We start from the raw sequence: 16,008 nt of genomic DNA, 5'->3' as shown, positions 1-16,008 counted from the left end.
CCTGACGCGTGCTGATCTTCTTAACCTGAAGAGGATAAACCCCCTACTGGACAGGCCAAGCCCTCAAAATAAGATAGGGTAACTTTGGAGACCGCTCAACCTGCAAAAATAGAGCGTAACTCAAAATCTGCCCAACTTCCATTGTCTAGATCTACCAGGATCCCATCTTGTGGCAAGCAGGAACCCCCCCCCCTCCTCCTCCTCCGGCATTTAAATATGAAAACCAGACCAAGAGACACAACAACATGTGGCAAGCACATGCCTAGCTGGCAAAGGCCTTAAATCCTTCAGTGGTACTAGACTAGACTTTTCCCAATTTCAGAAAGTTTTACATCAGCATTTCTCAAACTATCTGATGTGGTGGGCTGGCATCCCCCCCCCCCCCGTGTGCCAGGGGCCAGTAGCATATTCGGTTTCTGAAGCACCCCCCCCTAACCTGCTCTGTGGTGCAGTCACTGCAGACAGGCAGCCAATGGCTCATGGACCTGCTGAGGGCCTGGTGCTTAGAGGCAAACAAGACCAACGTACAGACACACACCTTCATACAATGCACACTTGTTCAGTTTTATTATTTAAGATTAGGGCTGGGCGATATCAGCTTTTCAACATCGTGGTTTACCACCAGCCGAACTTTGTGGTTTGGCGATATACCATGATGTTGAAAAAAAGATGCATTGGCCTTTGCCTGAGAGACACTAGGTGAAACTGCCCCAGTTCTCACCTAGAGAGCCAAGGTGGTTTCACCCAGGCTCGCAGGCTGGGACAATGCAGCTTGTCTGAGCTGCTCAGCTGGGGGGAGGGAACGCCCCCTCCCAGCTGAGACAGTCCTGGGGCGCTCACACGAGTGGCCAGACCATCAGGGCTCCTTTTAACTGCTCGCTGCGGGGAGCAGCAACCACGCTCCCCTCAGCTGAGCAGTTTCACAGAGCCACCACTGGCTTGCAGGAGCCAGCACTGGACTGGGGCTCCTTTAACTGCTCAACTGAGGCAAGGGCAGCTGTGCAGTTTAAAGATGCAGAGGGAGGAACAAGCTGTATTGGCGCCTCACCAATACAGCTTGTTCCTCCCTCTCCATCGTATGAGGGCAGGGTGGGATGGCGGTTTCATTCAGCGACATATCACTGGTGAAACCGCTCCCGAGTCCCTCTGCCAGCAGTGCCAACTGAAGGAAGGAACTCTTGCACTCGGTAAGTACATTGCAAGGGCTCTGCCAGACCTACGTTCCGCAAAGCACACTAAGCAGAGAACTGGCAAAGCCACTTTCTGCAGGCATTGGTGATATACGATCAAGTTGCCCCACGGGGAATTCAGTTCCGCAGCTGGTCTGGCCACATCACATATGATGTCGGGTGTGAGCTAAATGAGGTGCAGTTTTGGGGGAAATGGCCTTGTGGGCCAAATCTGGCCTGTGGGCTGGAAGTTTCCCACCCTTGCTCAAAAGCAAAATGCAGGCTGTGCACAAGAAGATGAGGGACTCACTGTGACAAGGGTCTGGAAGATGCAGTAGAAGAAGAGATACCACATCACTTGGCCATGAGAGATGTCGGGCACAAACCATATCAGGAAGTAGGAGATCACAGCAAAAGGAGTGGAGAATATAATCCTGTTGAAAATTAAAGCAAGATGAGAAAAACTTGATATAGTTTGGGGTTTGGAGAGAGGAAAAGGAAGAGAAAAAGTACAATTTGATACGAATTAGTCTGGTCTTAAATGCAAGGGACGTAGCCCATTGACCACCTCTGCAGAAGTTCTATTGGTCTTGCCCTAAGAGGGTTTTCACCTTCCTGTTCCTTTCAATGGCTGCTGGGGGCCACAGCAGTTCTCATTACCACGGAGGAGTTAAAGCTGATGTCAGTCGTGAACTTACTAGGCCGCCTTGGAAAAGCCACCAAATCCAAGTCCCTGACCTGAATCATAAAGGATAATTATACTGGCCTACTTTTAGGAAGCAAATACTGACACGATCCTTGGGAAACGCTTAGACAACTGAAAACAAAGCCAAGTATAATTGTGATTCTCTTCACTGTATGGCTGCGGTATGTATCCCTGTGAGCCCCACCTCATGGTCAGAACCCTTGGTTCAGCTCCAAGGGATTAGATGACCTTCAGATTCAGCTTGCAGTCCTACAAGCTTATAATTCCAGGCTTGTCAGTGCTTGGGCGGGATTGGGTGGGTAGGAGAAGAGAAAGAGAGAGAGAGAGAAGAGGCAAAGTTCCAGAGAGCATAAAGAGCTGAGTAAGGTTTTGTGCAGTGGGGCTTTGATCACACAGTCCCCCTCAATGAGGCAGCAGGAGCAGGCCTGCTGAGCTTTAGAACCTGTTATGAGCAACAAAGCAGAGATTTGGCAAGAAGGTCTGTCTGCTTCAGGAGGAGCTCAGCATTTTGCAGGACTGGAAGGGAGGCAGGGGAAGTCTACATGCTGTGCGTGTGAGGCGAGGAAAGCTAAACCAAAGAACTAAAGTGCCACCTTCTCCACCCAAAGAGAGGAATTCACTACCTCCCTCACTCAGAAAAGAGAAGTGAACTGGCTTTCTTTGTGTATCTACTTTCCATGCAGAACCACATCATAAGACAGACTTTTAAACAGCCACTTGGCCATCCAGTGACAAAGAATTAGGTGTAGGTCGCTGGCCTATTGTAAGCCACAGAAAACTAGCATAAATAAGTGTGGCTTGAAAGGCCAAATATTTCTGCAAGCTAGTCAACTCAGGTGGGTTTATTTCCACAAGATATACATTTCACAGAAGGAAAACTGACAATGCTCAGAATTCCTCCCCCAAACAAGCTAAAGATCTGCATACCCCCCAGAACAAATAAAAACCCAGGGGAGAAATGCAGGCGGCATGCTGGAAAGCAGTGGCGTATCCTGCAACATAGGCAACTTGGGCTACAGCTTTCGCCCTTAACTGGAAACCTAGTTCTTTATCATTCAACGCCTCTTGTGTCACTGGTCCTCCAGGAAACCAGAATGTGTTGCTGTATGCACATTCTCTGTAGCAAGGATACGTTATCAACAGGACAGAGGAGTACATAGAGACGGAGGGCGGGGATTGGGGTGAAGAGACAAAGGGGAAGGTATCTATTTATTCCCTAGGAGAGAAACAGCTAAATCCTTTTACAGGAAAGGACCTGGTGAACGTAAGAGAAGCCAGCTAGATCAAGCCAGTAACTGAGCGTCCCAGTCTCACAGTTGTCTGCAGGAAGCCAGCAAGCCAGCCAGACCCAAGCACAACAACCCCTCTCCTCTGCCGTGGTTTTCAGCAACTGGTATTTAGAGGCACAGTGCCTCCGACAGGGGAGGAAGAACCATATTCCTCCTAAGTGAAGTTGGTCTAATACTCGTCAACTTTTCCCCAGCTCTTCCAATCTAATAAGCATGGAGAGCAGGGATCCAACCAAGCAAAGCTCCCCCTTCAACACTAAAGCAGAGGCTAACATGAGAAGAGTGGATGCTCAATCCAGGTGGGGTTGGGTTGGGGGACTGGCTGGCTCATTCTTGCCTTCACCTGCTAACTAATGCACAGAGGCAAAAATCGAAAGTGGCACCGGGTTACACACATGTACACACCCTTTGATAACTAAACCCAAGCTTCCTAAGAGGGATCTAGAAGACACAACCTATAATGGGACTGTGCTCTGGCATAGGCCTCATTAAAATGAAGAGGAGCCTTGCAAGAACACATTTACTGTTCTCTCGGTGCAGTTCTCATTCGGTTCAATAAGCCTTTGTGTAGGACTTCTCTGTGGACTGTACACGCCAGAAATGTGTGTACTGTCATTTGGACTTTCTGCATTCTCAAAACCTCCAGCTTGTAGGCTAACCTTGGCCCTCCAGGGGGACTGAGAGGCAACTTTCCCCAGAAAACGCCCACCCATTCTTCAACTGACCTCAGTTATCTGATGGGCAGGAGGGGGAGAATAAATCCTGTGCTGGCTGTGCATGAATGTTTCTCATAGCAGTATAGCTGAAATGAGCAAGATTCCATACAAACCCCTTCCTGATTCAGGGATGGATTTGAATGGAAACAAGTTTTAGCAGTGCCTTGAAAGGGGCTTTGAAGTCCCAACTTCAGCACTTCAAAGCTCTTTGCACTTGATGTCATTGTGATGCCATGTGACTGACAGCTAGGGGTCTGTGCCCACCAGTCTTGCTTCACATGGATTGTAAGGACTATGTGGGGCAGGAACTGCTCCACTGTTAATGAGTGCAAGGGTAAGAAGAGCTATTGTGGAGAGCAAGTCTGAATTAGTTTTCCTTTTCTTTTTAAAAAAAGGTTTATGTGTGCATATTATGTGGGCATAATCATAATAATAAACAGGCATGGGCGATCCTGGTAGTATTCTTAGGAATCTCATTTCTCTTTTGAGGGCTGTAGACATGTGGCCGAAAATTAAATTCATCCCTCAGGGTGTGTGCAAGACTACTTTTCTCCATCTGGCAAGGGAGGCAGATGGAAGAGAGAGAGAAATTATTTTAATATGACTCATGGGCATTTTGCCCCACAGCACGCCAATTCCCATGACGCGGAAAGGAAAGGTGACGTGTGTAGGACACTAAGACAATCACAAGCGTCCTGATATTCTGAACTGTTTCTAGATACTCAGTATTTGCGTAGACTTCCTCTTGCCCCTGGGCTTAAAAAAAAAATCCCCATAAACTCTACATAGCTTGATAGTGGTGCGGAAAGTGGAGGAGCGTCCACAGCCTACAGTGGGGATGCCCTTGTGGCGATCCCCTTGTAAAACACCTTTTTAGCAAGAATGACTGCTACAGAGTTCAAGCTTCATCCGTTTCCTCCTCTCCAACCCATTCTAAGAGTGACAGAGTCTCCCAGCAGTTTGACTTCTAGTAACCCCCACCCGCTGATCCGCAGAGATATATGAAACAGGCTAGACAGGCACACACCCTGGCTCTCCATTGGCTGAGCTCCGATGGTGTGTTCCACTGCAATCTCTTCTCCTTCCCCGCCCACCGGCTTTAACCGTTTCCTCTGCCATGTGTGAAATAGCTTCCTTCCACACACATTTCTCTTGGGGAAAGGGAAAGAGTTTGATTTTCAGCTCGGCTTCAAATCAGAATGGAAAGTGTGAGGCGGGGGCGGGAGGGGGAGAGGAGATACTAATTTTTTAAAAAAATAAAAGCAGATTTTTCAAAAGTAAGCCTTGCTTCCATGTTGAAGTTTTTAAAAGCAAAATTTTTGCTGTATTATTATTAGTGTTTTATTTATCATTATTAAGATTTATTAAATTTCTATACCAACCTTCATCCTAGGAGCACAGGGCAGTTTACAATGTAAAAAACACAAAGATACATAACATAGTAACAAGCAATAATAATACCGCCCAATATTATTATTGAGTAGTAAAACCCTGGCTCAGTTTTCATGAAATGCTGTGCTAAACCACAGCTTAGCACAAATGAGCAAGTTTCCCAAGCAAAGATCGCAGCCACAGTGCTTCTGCTGCTGCTACCAGAACCAAACTGGGGCCAGACAAACCATGAGCTGTAACCAAGGTTTGTTCTTGGTTTACCACTTGTACAGAGAAGTCCTCAATCACCTACCACAGAACCCCTGCAAATCTTAATGGGGCACCTTCTAGGGTCCTCACAGTCATTGTCTGCAAATTGAGCGTGTGTTCCAGAAACACCCACCCACACCTGTGTTTCTCCTTGTGGCTACTTCTTGCAGAGGGAAGACGCCCAAAAGCCACTGCAGAGAACATGCTAAAGATGTTGTGGGCAATATTAGAATAAGGCTACAAGCCTTTGCATGCTAAGCCCCATCAAAGACAGTGGGACTTGCATCAAAGGAGATGTGGACAGGATTGCATCGCAGGAGCGAGCCCTGTTCCCTGCAAGCCTGACTGGAGAGAGCCCTGTTCCCTGCAAGCCTGACTGGAGAGACGTGCGATGGAGAGGGAGCCAATTTTAGTGAGAAGCAAGCCGACTCAGGTTGATAAGGACACGACCTCATAAGCCATCTGCTCAGCCCACTTACCACATCAGAAAGCACTAAACTTAACTGCTCTCTGCCATGTTGCTATTCTGGACTTTCAATACTGTATTTGCAACTCACCATCCGAGATGCAAAAGTGAGGGAGAAGCACTGGTGCTATGGAAGCTATTAAGCAGACTCACACAAACTTCAGCTCAACTGCAGGAAGCCTTGCCCAGAAATATCTCAGCTGCAATAAATTGCCAGGCAAGTTATTACTAAAATAGGTTTAAAAGAATCAGTTCTAGCTTAACAATGGCCTAGACAATGTCACAGCTAGGGTGTTCTGCTTTCTGTTCTGCAATGGGCCCGCTTACAAAAGATTTCCATGAGATCATGTACAGGTGAAGATGAAGTCACATTTGTTTCTACATATTCGTTAACACGTTCCAGACACTACTGACGCCCTTTTGTCTTTGTGAGTCATATTTACTAAGGCCAACAAAGGTATCTGGCTGAGCCACTTTCCTAACGGCAGAATTTTTTTTTTGCTTCCCAAGAATAAACTAGTCCCCTACTCCCAACAAATTTAATTAGCCCCCACCCACTTCCCGCTGACATCCTGGCCAGCATTTTATTAGCATATCATAAAAAGCCAATGAGGATCTATATTATATACCGCTAACATGGGGAGCCTGGGCACTCCAGAGTATGTTGGGGTATAAATCCCATTACAGTCATACCTCAGCTCCCAAACGCCTTGGGAGTCAAACGTTCTGGCTCCCAAACGATCAAAAACCAAAAGGGAGTGTTCCAGTTTTTGAACGTTCTTTCGGAACCCGAACATCCAATGGGGCTTCCGATTGGTTGCAGGAGCTTCCTGCAGCCAATCAGAAGCCGTGATTTGGAAGTTGAATGGACTTCCAGAACGGATTCTGTTCGACTTCCGAGGTACATCGCTGTGAAACAGTATATCAATGGCTAACTGCTTCTCCAATAACCAATCCTTATACAGCGAAAACAGAAGTACCCTCCCCACAGATGGCATACTTCGGGGAGTGGGGGGTGGGAATAGACATACAGACCCTAAGGCCTGCAGAAGTACGAAAACCACCACCACGAGGACAACCCAGAGAACAACCCAATAAGCAGTGAGCAGAAAGCTGACCCAGAAAATGAGGAGGCGAAGCGGGGAAGGGGATAGGAGATGGGAATGAAATGGAATTACATGAAAGGGGGCCCAGTTCACTGACAGATACCCTGACAGGTATCCACACAGCAACATTTTGTTGTAGGCCCCTCCAGTCTATGTGAGATGCCAACAGGAGTTTTTTCTGGCTTCTGACTGGCCTTTCCTGGACTGAACCCAAATAGCATCATTGCATGCTGGCTGGGCAGACACCCGTCCTTTATTCCAGTCCTGGAACCTCAGCAAAGGCAAGAGCAGTGGGGGAGGGATATTTTGGGCCTGGGTTTAAGGCCAACAGAAGCAAAACAAAAAGCACCAAGTTGCACCAGCAAATTTAAGAACCCCAAAGGGTGGGGTGGAGAGTATAATCATGCCCTACCAAGGAAAGGCATATCTAATTTCTCCCTGGGCAGCTCCTCCCCGCCCAACCCTTTTTCATATGTTATCCACCGTTAGGCCCTTCACCCAGTGAGCAATGCAATCCTAGTAACAGATGCAAATGCTTCCCAGATTCAGAGGCTGCCACTATACCTCAGCCATAACTAGCTATTGCTGGCTGTCAGCCGAAAGAGGATTGGGAGAGTTCAAACACAAACAGCTGTCTCCTAGGATGCTTTTCCTTATAAATCCCAGGTTGCTAGTTAGTCCTTTTTTATTTATTTTGCTGCAACTTTGATTTATCAAGAAGTTCCACTTTATCCATAGGAATCTGAATAGCCACAATGGTTTCTGGTCCTACTGCAAGTTCTAATTTAAGCACATTTCCACCCTCCAGACAACCTCTCTCTTCCCTAATTTCTCCAAGTACTGAAAACAGGCCTGTTAGGAAAGAGGTGGCAGCACTCTCCTAGTCCTCAAGGGAGAAAAGGCTGCTGTTTGCCCAGGCACCAAAAGCTTTCCAGTCATTAACACTCTCCAGTACTAGATGGGAAAAGCTGTGGTTTGAAGGTTCTATCTCCACGAAGAGCTGCAACGCTGCCTGACAGGGAGCCTCTGACTATCAGTGATGACAGTATTATTAAAAGGATCTGTTCCCCAGTTTTCACCTATACCAGGGGTGGGGAACCTCTGGCCTGGGAGCCAGATGTAGCCCTCCAGACTTAGCTATCTGGCCCTCAGGACGTTCACCACACCCCTCACTGCCCCTGCATTGCACCATTTGGCTGCAATGTGTTCTTGCACTGGGGGACTGCCTCTTGCTTGCCTCAGGAGTGTCCCCTACACAGGAGACTAAGCCAAGGGGGCGCAAAATTGAGAAGATATATGAGAAGATTGCCAAATTTTGGCTTCACATGGGGAGCCGTATTATGAAAGATCTGCCCCGAGACAGGCCCCCACTCCATTCACAAATGCATGTGCTCCTCAACATAGTGACAAGCACTATGCACTGACTAGCTCTACGAATCCCAAATTTCAGCAAAAACCAGCTTACCAGGGCATCAGGCGTCCAAGGCGACTCCATGTCGTTTTGCTGATGAAGAAACCCACCAGTGGATCAGTAATGGCATCCCATGCGCGGCCCACAAAAAGGATGATGGATGCATAGAAAGGGTCCAGCTATGCGGGAGAGGAAGAGATCCAATTCAGGTCGAGCAGCTTAAGACTGAAGGTGTGGAAGCACGTGAGTACAAGGTGAGGTTCCATCAGTTATGCTTTTCCAAGTGCACCACTTGTCTTTGTCATCTCAGGTGGTCTTTGTCTGCCCTCGCTTAGCTTGAACAACTTGTGGACCTGCCACACATTACAGAAGCTCAGCAGGCAGGGAGAGAGGACACCATAACACAAAGACCAGCAGCTCCAAAGTGCGGCCTGTCAGGTGCTTGGAAAAACCTTCAGGCAGGCATCAAAAAATTGGAGGGTTTTCAAGCCCCAGGTGGCTAGTAGGGCACATTTTCCTTGGAAGAGGAACTTGCATCATGAAATGCTACTCCTGTGAACAACGTAATTTACACAGGAATATAGAAAGCTGCCTTATACCGAGTCAGGACATAGATCCATCTAGCTCAATATTGTCTATTCTGACGGACAGTGGCTCCCCTGGTATTTAGACAGGAAGTCTTTCTCAGCCCTACCTGCCAGGGATCGAACCTGCAACTTTCTGCATACAATGGAGATGCTGCATCACTAAGCTATGGACCTTCCTCCACCGACAGAACTCTACCGCTCTCTTCTGCTATATTGTTAGCTACAGTATACCCAAAGGCAGCCTTCATGCAAGTGCCTGTCAGGCATAACGACAACCCTTCTCCTGCCAACTTTGTTTCAATTTGCAGGTTACTCAGTGGAGTGTTGCATTCTATCACCCTTGGGCCACCCCTCAAAAAGCAAACATACAAGCTGATCAGACTTACCTGAGCCACATCCAACAAGTAAATCTGCAGAAAGAAGCCCAAGGCGCAGCCAGTGATCTGGTAGGGAGCTCCGCCAATGGCATAACACACTTTGCTGCATATTGATAGCTTTCCTTTGCTTTCTCTCTGGAAAATAGAGGACAGGACGGACTAAATTAGCCACCATCATTCCTGGGCATATTCAGCTTCTTGTGGGAACAGCATGGCAACCTAACAACTTTGCAACTAGTTGAGGTTGTGTGTGGTTTTTTTAATCACTTTCTTGCATTTATCAGTCCAGAGCCTTGAATGACTTCCAAGCAATGTGTCATATCTGGTTGTATTAGCTCAAGGCATATTTGAGCAGACAGCTTTACTACTCCCCACTCTTACTAGCAAAGATTTACATTGCTCACTCAACGTTTGCAAACAGCGCTGCCTCAAGTGGACAATGGAGTTGCCTCAAGGACGGACAACAGAAGTTGCCCAGAGTGGGTGTGTTGCTTGTGTGTGCGTGGCAATGCATTCCACAGCACAACACTAATTTCCTGCTAACCACATAAAACTCTCCCTGTCTTTTTGTTCCCTATCTATTCAGGGGGTGGGGTGAAATGTTTATTTTATACATCATTTACAGGCTGCAGAATATTTACTTTTAATAAGCTCATCATGGCATACAAATCTATGGTCATGACAAGCCTACTTCTTAAACAAGTAATAATTTCAGAACCAACCAATTTCCTAGTGGTGCAGCAATAGCATCATCATTCATTCATTAAAATGCTAGCACATTTGCAAAGCTAAGCAGGGTCTGGTATGATTTCAAATTGGATGGGGGAATGCATGTTGAAATTCCTGCATTGCAGGGGCTTGGACTAGATGACTTTCAGGGTCCCTTCCCGTTCTATGATTCTATGACCACTGCTTCCCCACTGCTAGCCTATATCTGGTTCTCTTAATGTTGGGGTGACTGAAGCCCGGCAACATCTGGGGAGCCACAGTTTAGCCTTCCCAACTGCCAGTGGCTCTCCAGGGTTTCAGAGGGGAGTCTTTGCCAGCCCTACCAGGCAATACTTGGGTTTACTTGGAACCCTTTGTACGGAAAGCAGGTGCTTTCTCTATGCAGCAGCCCTCCCCAAAGGTAGAGCAGTGGACTTGGAAGACCTGGTGAACTTTGGCCAGTCACAGTCTTTCAGACTAAGCCTACCTCACAGGGTTTTCATGCAGACCAGACCAGTTATGCTACCCCAAGCCTTTCGGAAGACTGAATAACCCTACCCCACACCCAATCAGCAGCAGCAGGAGCAGTCCCAAGTAAGGCTGTGTACAGTGGTACCTCTAGTTACAAACTTAATTCTTTCGGAGGTCCATTCTTAACCTGACACTGTTCTTAACTAGAGGCATGCTTTCGCTAATGGGGCCTCTTGCTGCCGCTGCAACGCCAGCACACAATTTCCATTCTCATCCTGGGGCAAAGTTCTCGACTCGAGGTAACTTTTCCAAGTTAGCGGAGTTTGTAACCTGAGGTGTTTGTAACTCGAGGTACCACTGTACACACTATTGCCTATAAAGCACACTCAAATCACATTCCTTCCTTCAAAGAATCCTGGGCACAATGGTTTACCCCTCACAGTGTTACCATTCCCAGCAACCCTTAGTGGAATGCAGTACCCAGAATTCCTTGAGAAAAAGAATGAGCTTTGAATGTAGAGTGTGTACACAGCTTTAAAGGTACAATCCAGAGAGATCCATCATGTTTGCTCCCTCCCTTTCTCAAGAATCAGGGTCTTACAGTTAATCACACACACACAATATCTACTCAGAAGGAAGATGCATTGAGTTCAGTGGGGTTTACTCCTATGGAATTTGGGATAGGTGTGCAGCCTTAAACCTTCTGAATATCACAGAAGGGATCAGATATGTACCTGCTACAGTTCAGTCTGTGGTCAGATAATGCAATAGTACTCTAACCAGTTACATGAAGTGCTTAAAGATATTTTTAAAAACCCACATAAAATGGGTTCTCTTCTCCATGAAGCATCTGATGACACACACTCTGCAGGTGCTGGCTGTCTAAACCAAAACTCCCACCACAAATATATAGTATTTAGCCACATGAACCTTTTCTGGAGAGAAGCACCACTTTGTTTCCATCATAAGTACCACCTGTGATCCAAGTCCCCATTTCCTAGCGGTGGTGCTCTCTTTAAGGCTGCACTCCTAAAATGCACTTCCTTCCATGAAAGTAAGCCCCAATGATCTCCATATACTTCTGAGAATATATGTATAGGTTTGCACCACAATTGTTTTTAATCACTACATTGCACTGTACAGCTGGGATGGGGAAACTGTGGCCCTCCAGATGTTGCTGAACTCCCACCATTCCTCATAACTGGCTGGTGCTGATGTGAACTGGAGTCCAACAACACAAGTTCCCTCTGCTTGCTTCAGAGCACTGAAAAGCCACGGGCTCCCTCAGAAAAGCTTCAGAGCAGCCCCATAAAGCAGGCCAGTATTACTATCACCATTTTTCAGATGGAGACACAGCTGAGATACAGATGGCAACCCACAAAAGCCTACCTACTGAATCTATGGCGGAAGTGAGATTTGAATTGGTGGGCAGGGAAGACACAAACACACATTTCCTGCCTTACTCTTTCAGTAAGATTATTCAGCATAAGCTCCACGTGGCTGCCTGGCAATGCAACTGCTCCATCTATCTATACAGTAAACTCGGAAGCAGGAAAGAAGAACAATGTGCACAGCTCCCTGGATCCACTGGACCGTATTTAATCTAGAAGATTAACAAAGGGGGATTGGTTTACAGATAACAAGCAAACTTCTCTAGAAAGCAGCAAAACCAACTGCTTTGAATGGAGCCAGTGGACTAACACAAGCCTAATTCTGCAAAGCAATCCAGCTGCCAAGTTTAGCGGCACAGCTGCATTCGCAGGGAGAACAGCTGGGGCAGCTCCCCACCCCCCCCAAGCCCCGGAATTGGCAATTGGAAAGGGAGAGGCCCTGAAAGAGACACGTACTTCAACGGCACTGGTGTACACTTTCCCCAGGAGGCGGGCTCCATCAATAGCGCCCTGTGGGAAGTCATGAGCTACTCTCACCCCATGCAGCACAGTACAAGGGGCTGCTGTAACAATGAGTCTCCAAAGCCTTTGCAAGGAGTAAGGTCTGGACTTTCCACTATCAGAAGCCAATCCTGATACTAATTCAACAACAGGCAACCTTGAGCAAGGCATCTCTGTGCTTCTCGCCTTTCCCTTCTGTTGCAAGGAGTCAACATCTTCAGTAGGGATGTTGCAACTAACACAGGAAGAAGCCTGCAAAGCATTTCATGGGGTGGGGGATGCTTTTGCTCCCATCAGCTGTGTGGCAGGCTCCATAGAATTGCTCCTCAGGAGCACTTTAAAATGGCAAGAATCCCACCACCCCTTTTAATAACTCTGACCTATGTTGAGTGATAATATTGCTAACTCTGAAGCAACCACACATGCTCTTGTAGCATATTGACTTTTTGCAATTCGAGCTTGAATGAATGGACCTTCAAATCTTATAGGGGGGGAAACACACACACTGCAAAATAGCACCCCTGCTTTATACAAGGGGCTGGTCCCATTCAAGAAGTGTTGTGTTTCTCTGCTTTTAACCCAGGGTTCGCTGAAAGTCATTGTCTCTAATCCTAGTAATTCAGTTCATGTGCTGTTCCAAACCCCTTAAATTACACTCCTCTATACTTCATTCATTCACACAAGAACCTACTTGGGTAGGTGAAATTTCCACACACATTTTGCACCCATTCAACATACTGCAAACTGTTCAACGATACCCTTTTGAGTCCTGGAATAAGGATCAATACCATCTACTATCAGTACTGGCAGTTTTTATTTAGTGCCCAGGGCTATTATCTTTTGACCAGCTTTCTCTCATCTCTGCCCCAGATTCTCTAGAGTCTTCAAGAGTCATGAGGAAGCCAACAGGTCAAAATCCCACCTTGGAAGTCAGGGTTAGAACTCAAGAAGAGTCCTTCTGGATCAGGTCAGTGGCCCATTTAGTCCAGAATTCTGTTTTCAGGGACCAACCAGATGGAAAGCCAAGACCAGAGTCCAGCAGCAAAACTCTCCCCACTTGTGATTCTCAGTGTTCAGAGGAATATTGCCTCTGACAGTGGGGGAGAAGGAACATAGCCTTTTCCTCCAAAGTTTAGACTCTAAACTTTAGAGTTAAAAACTAGACGTAGACACACACACACCCTTTCCATATAGTTTAGCTTACAAAATCAAATGTAATAAGTTTGTACATTAGTTCTGACACCCTATAAATCAATTATTACTTTATGCTCCCTATCCTCTTTACTTCCACCTGGACTTCCCACTCCGCTATGTATATGTTTTAAATGCGTATGAGAAAGCGGGAACAAGTCTGATTTTTCTAGTTGCCAGGAAGTTAAAACAGCGCGAGCGACCCCCACCCATCGAGCGTAAAGCGAACGCTGCGCCTTTAAGGAAAGTTTGCCCTTGTCTCTAATGAATGAACTTGAACGGCTTGGAGGCCTTTGGAGTCGATTTACTACCACTCGAAGGTTGTGGGGGAAGAAAGGCAGGGGGCGCAGCACCCCTCGCGCGGCAGGTGGTGCGAGACTTCGCAGCGTCCCGCGCAGAGAGCTCAGCCCAGACTAATGGCCCCGGCGCCTTCCGAGAAAAGCCAGCCCGGACAAAGCGCCTCCAACCCGCCACAGTCCTCATCCGAGATGTGGGCCGTTCCCCTCCTCTCATCTGGACGGATAAACCTTATAAGGAGTCCTCCCGTCACCACCCCCACGCCCCAATCCCGACGGGATTCGGATCTGCCACATCGCTTTGACGCCACGATCCGCATCCCGGCGTTGGGGCGAATCGCAGGATCTATAGTCCGGTTTCTGCTCCAAAGCCTCTCTCTTGAACACACAATGCACGGCCCTTTGAAGAAGAAGAAGAAACTCCCAAAGGCCATCCGGATCGAGCCATGCGGATCCACTCACGTGGCAGTCCCGGTCTTCCTAGCCATGACTCCTCGGGAGTAACGCCCGACGGAACTCCCCTCCTCCCGAGCCCAGCGAGCGAGGATCGCGGCTTCAAATCCCTTGGGGATTTCTAAACTCCCGGCCCGACCTCCCAAAGGGGACCCCCCCCTCACATTTTTCCTTAAGTACCTTGGGACGTATCAGTTCCTCTTGCTTCAAGATACTTTGCTGCAAAAGACCCGCAGTTGCAACGCTCTCCGCTCCTTCTCCTTTGGCCATTTGGCAAAAAGAAAAAGAAAAAAACCAACCCTAAACCCTGACCCGATCCCCTTCACTGGTCTTTCCTTTCCTTCTTTGCTTGCTTCCTTCGCTTTTTTCTTCTCCTTGTTACTCGATCGGTTGCTCTTCGCTTTGCCTTTTCGCAGGTGAAAGTACCCCGTCGACAAAGCAGCACCACGTATTTGATGGCCAGATAAGCGCGCTCGTCAGAACAGAGCGGCGTGGCGTTTCCTTTCGCTTTTCCCAAGGCGAAGGTCCCGCTCGAAGCCGCCCAAAAGTAAGTGAATGAATGAACGGCTCGAGGCGGATTGAATTTCATTCGCACGCTTGCAGGCGGAGCCCCGCCCTCTTACTCGTGAGACACGCCCCCTCCCCTCGCCCCAGGGCTGGTGGGTGGGGGCTGGCAGCTGCCCAGCGCACACCCACCAGCCCTGATCCTCTTTTGCTCCTGTGCCCATAATTGGAGGCGCCACCCAATATAACGCGAGAGCCAATCAGCGGCTGCGCCGGCGCAAACACCCCCAATTTACCCATCGCCTTCTTCCTGCCTGCTCCTCGCCGAAGCAGACAATCCCGGCTCCTAATTTTAGCCCCTCCACCTGCCTGCCGTTTTTACATTGTGATCACGGCTTTCCGAAGTCCCTGAGACATTATTCTTAAACTGATCTAATCCCGTCCGTATCCCCTGCTGCTAAAAGCGTCAGGCTTTGCCAGATCGCTTACACCAGCACTTCCCAAATCTGGGAGGTGCAAACTGCTTCCTGAAATAAAGAAAAGAGGCACGTCTTATTCGTATCCTATCCAACCCCAAATATTCATTTATATAGGCCAGGAATGGGGCTGCAGACATTGCTGGACCACAGCTCCCCATCAACTAGACTCATCAACTGAGGAGATTGGTGAGAGTTGGAGCGAAACCACATCTTCTTTAGGCACTCTGAAAATAGACCTTATTTCTAGTGCACTGATAGGAGCCAACTCCAGGGGGCAGTGGGTGTTTGGGCACCCACAATAATATAATTCTGGGGGCGGGGCACCCATAAAGTCAATGAGAAAAGCTGGCAGATGGCAGCTCAACTCCGCCCTCCTCAGCCTGCCAGCAAGGCACCCTTTCTGGGGGGGGGGTGAGGGACTCAGATGTGGAGACAGAGTCTCTCTGCCTCCGAGCCCATGGAAAAGGGTGCCTTGCTGGCTGTGGAGAGGAGGAGGAAGAGGAGCTGCTGCTAGCTGCAGCAACACAGACGTATGACATCACACGC

At 48.0% G+C, this 16,008-nt stretch overlaps 1 protein-coding gene across 1 annotated transcript in view; it reads right to left on the bottom strand.

Annotated features, from left to right (window-relative positions):
* MFSD2A (MFSD2 lysolipid transporter A, lysophospholipid) overlaps positions 1 to 15,054 on the bottom strand; it is a 36,058-nt gene extending 21,004 nt beyond the window's left edge. Inside the window, exons 1-4 of the mRNA XM_081871686.1 lie at positions 14,660 to 15,054; positions 9,478 to 9,603; positions 8,559 to 8,683; positions 1,480 to 1,603 (exon numbers count right to left, since the gene is read on the bottom strand). Of these exons, the coding sequence (XP_081727812.1) occupies positions 1,480 to 1,603; positions 8,559 to 8,683; positions 9,478 to 9,603; positions 14,660 to 14,749 (465 nt within the window). The 5' untranslated portion in view covers positions 14,750 to 15,054. The remainder of the gene's footprint in view (positions 1 to 1,479; positions 1,604 to 8,558; positions 8,684 to 9,477; positions 9,604 to 14,659) is intronic.
* Positions 15,055 to 16,008: the final 954 nt, after the last annotated feature.

This window comes from Podarcis erhardii (assembly GCF_964252035.2).
Source record: "Podarcis erhardii genome assembly, chromosome: 7".
In the NCBI taxonomy this organism is placed as follows: Eukaryota; Metazoa; Chordata; class Lepidosauria; order Squamata; family Lacertidae; genus Podarcis; species Podarcis erhardii.
The sequence above is the reverse complement of the archived record's forward strand: the minus strand, read 5'-3'. Positions and strand labels throughout refer to the sequence as shown.